Consider the following 4358-nt stretch of genomic DNA (forward strand, 5'->3'; position numbering starts at 1 on the left):
ATATATGTATATATATACACACACAAACTGTTTTAGCAGTATTTTTCGTAGTTTCGGTTTTCCACTACATCTCACAGTTCCTCCAGGCTGATAGGGGGCAGTGTTTAATAGTAAGCATGCTTATATTTTGCAGAACTGGAGGTGGCACGTCTAAGTACGGATGTTAATCTGGCCGATCTAAGCTTCCCTCAATCTGGGCAAACCGGCAACTCCATTCATCTCTCCTCCAACACTCTCAAACAGCAAGGACGCAATGGTAACCCGTCTTTGTCCATCTGCCTCTGTCTAACTCGCTATCTAAAACTTTCCTGACTGACCACTCCTGCGTGTTTTCTATTCCTCAGGTGAGATCCGCATGGCGCTTGTTCTTTACAAGAACCTCGGTCAATACCTGTCCACGGAGAACGCTAGCGTGCGTCTGGGCAGTGAAGCGGCCTATCCAAACTATTCCCTGATAGTCAACTCACCTGTTATTACAGCAGCTATCAATAAAGACAGTAACAAGGTCTACCTGTCCGAACCGGTGGTCTTCACAGTCAAACACATTCAGGTATTATATACTATTTTACCTTTCAGGATCTTTTAGTGTGTATTTTTTGTCGATTTTTATGATGTGCTTCTCTTCATTCCAGCAGTCGGAAGAGAACTTTAATCCGAACTGCTCTTTTTGGAGTTACTCCAAACGCACCATGACAGGATATTGGTCCACTCAGGATTGCAGACTACTAGGCACCAACCGCACTCACACTTCCTGTTCCTGCACACACCTCACTAATTTTGCGGTGCTTATGGCTCACGTGGAGGTCAAGGTACGTCTCACACTCATCTCATCAATGCTCATCTCATCGGTGGAGGTGCTAATGAAAACATATACTGACTTAGGGTTTCGCGATTTGTGACCTTGGACACAAAACCAGTCGTGAGGGTCAATTGCATCATCTGATCATCTGAAAACTGAATAGATAAGATTTCCATATGGTTTGTTAAGGATAGGACAATCTGGAATCTGAGGGCGCAAAAAAATCTAAATATTAAGAAAATTGCCATTAAAGTTGTCCAAATGAAGTCTTTAGCAATGTATATTACTAATCAAGAATTTTTTTGTGATATATTAATGATGGGAAATTTACTAAATATCTTGATGGAACATGATCTTTACTTAATATCCTAATGATTTTTGGCATATAAGAAATTAATGATTTTGATGCATACAATGCTTATGTTGTTACATTTTTTATTCAGATGCCTACAATATGGCAAGAAGATATATTTCACTATATTTCAATATATATTAATGACACAAAATATTAACAGGTGTTTTTTTTTCCAGTCAGAATTTCCTGATTACAGTTTAACAAATGTTCATGCACCAGTGTTTATTTAAGTATTATTTATGTACTATTGAAGTATTTATTCATATTTTCATTTAGGTTTTTACAATTTTGATTTTGCTATGTGGTTTTGTCATTTGTATTATTTTTAAAGTTTCTCTTTAGCTATATTTCTTAACATCAATTGACTCATTTCTCAAATTGATTCATTCATCTCTTTCCTCTTAAACTAATTTCAGCTTCATATTTCAATAGTTTTAAGATGACAATAACAACACTGTCCACTATAGAAAATGTACTACAGATTAAAATGAATCATGATGTAATGCAACTGTTACTTAAATGAAATGAAGTTTGTGAGTCGTTCTGTGAGTTTAAAGCAGTTCAAAGGTGATTTCTCGACAAGTTAACATCTGGTGGGGAAGAAGTTAATCTCGTGGTCCATCTTGATCAACCAAGTTTGGGCTGGTGTACCACCTCAGATTAAATGGATTGAGAAATGATTGAGAACCTTGAGCTGGTGGGCACTGAATGTCAAGTTGAGTTTCATTCATACAAATGTATGTGGCTTCAGCAGGCGTATGTCGAATATTTATGCCTGATGAAATGGTGGTCTTTGAATTTAATGCTGTGACTTTCTAGTAGTTCCGTTGAGAATGGACTACTTTATAGCTAACCTGAGATTTACAACCAGACCCAGTATAAAAATTTGAACTGCACTCACTAGCACTGCAATAGGTTACGTCATCCACCACTAAGAGAGACCTCACAGGTCTCCTGAAGCCATTCGGCTCTTCCCTTGGGCTGTAAGACTGTGTAATGTGTGTTATCTCAGTGAGGACACTCACACTCATTGCTCACTCTCCCTCTCTCCTGTCGTGCACGCATACACACACACACACCAAAACAGGATAAATGGACAAAAACAGGAATGAAAAGCCCAAATATAGTGTGAACTAAAGTTGTACATACATGATCATGTCGTGGTGTTAAAGCTTGTGTGTGCAAGTCAACAGAAGACGGCTGAAATGATTTATGCACGAAACGTAAAGGCAAAAGGTCAAGATATACATAAATGTNCACACACACACACACACACACACATGCACATCGTTTGGACCCACACCCTTGAGGCTGCATTAATGGATGTTGCGTATACGTATGAATGATTAATAAAACCATTTAGTGTGTGTACTTGTGTGTGTGCAGGCTTGACTGCACACATTCACTGAACACCGAGTCGTGTCATAGCCGCAGTGCTCCAAATTTCTCACACTACCACTGAAATGAATGGGCTGTCTGACCCAGACCCAGGCCCACAAACTCTATCTGCTCATCATTCGCAATGTGACATTATGTATTATTATTATGTATCTATATTAATTTCAGCTGCCAAAAAGATTACTATCAGCTGTGTTCTTCAAACTATATTTCTTCACTACTTGTAAATTAATGCAGAAGATAGAAGGAAAAGAGCTTCCTTGGTAGGGACTATATATATATGAACAACTTTTCTGATGCACAAAAGGTTCTATGTTTAAAAAGAAGGTTCTTCAGGCTCTTCATATGGAACCAAAAATGGTTCTTCTATGGCATGGCTGTGAAGAACCTTTTAAGCGCCTTTATTTTTAAGAGTGCAAAAAGATGATCTAAATAATCCTTTGAAAATTACGGTTGGTTTCCACAAAAATATTAAGCAGTGCAACTCTTTTTTAAACTATGATAACAATAAGACATGTTATTGAGCATTTCTGAAGGATCTGATGCTAAACACTATGGAAAACTGTTATTTAAAATTTTAGTAATATTACATAGTTTTTACAATATATTAAATCAAATAAATAAGACTGTAAAAAAACTATAAAAAACCCCTCAAACTCAAACAGCAGTAGTGTATGTATTAGCGTATGATCACAAACAGGATTACTCTGTTTGTAAGGCTGCTGCTATTTTCGTCACACATCAATGGAAAGTTCAAGTTTTATACTTTACCTAAGGTAGTACACACGGACTTGACTAACATCCTCCTGCCCTTCGTCTATCTGTTTCTCAGAAAGCGGGCCAGGTGCACGAGCTGCTGTTGGACGTCATAACGTGGGTGGGGATCCTGCTGTCTCTGGTCTGTCTGCTCATCTGCATCTTCACCTTCTGTTTCTTCCGCGGTCTCCAAAGCGACAGGAACACCATCCACAAGAACCTGTGCATCTCCCTCTTTATCGCCGAAACACTCTTCCTCACAGGAATCAACCGCGCAGACCAGCCCGTACGAGAAACGCACACACACACACACTCACACACCAGCTCCGTATGGAAAGCACCACATATACACACTTGATGGATTTAGATTTATTGCAGAACACACACACTATTCCTTAAGTCGTTAAGTTGGGCACCTGACTTGTTAATTACAGAAATGGAGAGGGTCTTTGACCTCTCGTTAATAACAAAAATCTCATTGTATCCTTAGAGAGAGAGAGAAAGAGAGAGTGAGAGAGGAGAATGTAAGCAAGACAAATGGAAAATGACAAAGATAAAATGCTGGAAATCCGTCGGGAAATTTCTGAAGTGATAACAGAACAGACGGTTAATACTCAAAGCAGAGAGTCACAGATCACACAGATTCTGGTAGATAGTTTCTGCACCTTTTGTGCTTAGCGTGTGTCTTTGTTACAGATCGTCTGCGCTGTGTTTGCGGCTCTGCTGCATTTCTTCTTCTTGGCTGCGTTTACATGGATGTTTCTGGAAGGCGTGCAGCTGTACATCATGCTGGTGGAAGTCTTCGAGAGCGAGTACTCGCGCACCAAGTACTTCTATCTCACTGGATACGGAGTGCCTGCTGTTATAGTGGCTGTGTCTGCCGCCGTGGACTATCGCAGCTATGGAACCGAAAGAGTGTATGTATATGGCCCATGCAATTGGCAATACAATAGGCTTTTTAAAAAAATTATTATTGCTCGAGAAAGAATAAACATGCACCATTTGTGAACTTTATAAGCAGTCTTTTCAGTGACAGTTTAACAGTAAAAC

General features: G+C 39.2%; 1 protein-coding gene across 1 annotated transcript in view; it reads left to right on the forward strand.

Moving 5' to 3' along the window:
- Nucleotides 1-4358, forward strand: part of LOC122342742 (adhesion G protein-coupled receptor L3-like) — a 19928-nt gene that overhangs the window by 376 nt on the left and 15194 nt on the right. Inside the window, exons 2-6 of the mRNA XM_043236800.1 lie at nucleotides 134-256; nucleotides 345-550; nucleotides 633-809; nucleotides 3385-3594; nucleotides 4005-4225. Coding sequence (XP_043092735.1) covers nucleotides 134-256; nucleotides 345-550; nucleotides 633-809; nucleotides 3385-3594; nucleotides 4005-4225 — 937 coding nt within the window. The remainder of the gene's footprint in view (nucleotides 1-133; nucleotides 257-344; nucleotides 551-632; nucleotides 810-3384; nucleotides 3595-4004; nucleotides 4226-4358) is intronic.

Source organism: Puntigrus tetrazona, chromosome 1 (assembly GCF_018831695.1).
Source record: "Puntigrus tetrazona isolate hp1 chromosome 1, ASM1883169v1, whole genome shotgun sequence".
Taxonomy (NCBI): Eukaryota; Metazoa; Chordata; class Actinopteri; order Cypriniformes; family Cyprinidae; genus Puntigrus; species Puntigrus tetrazona.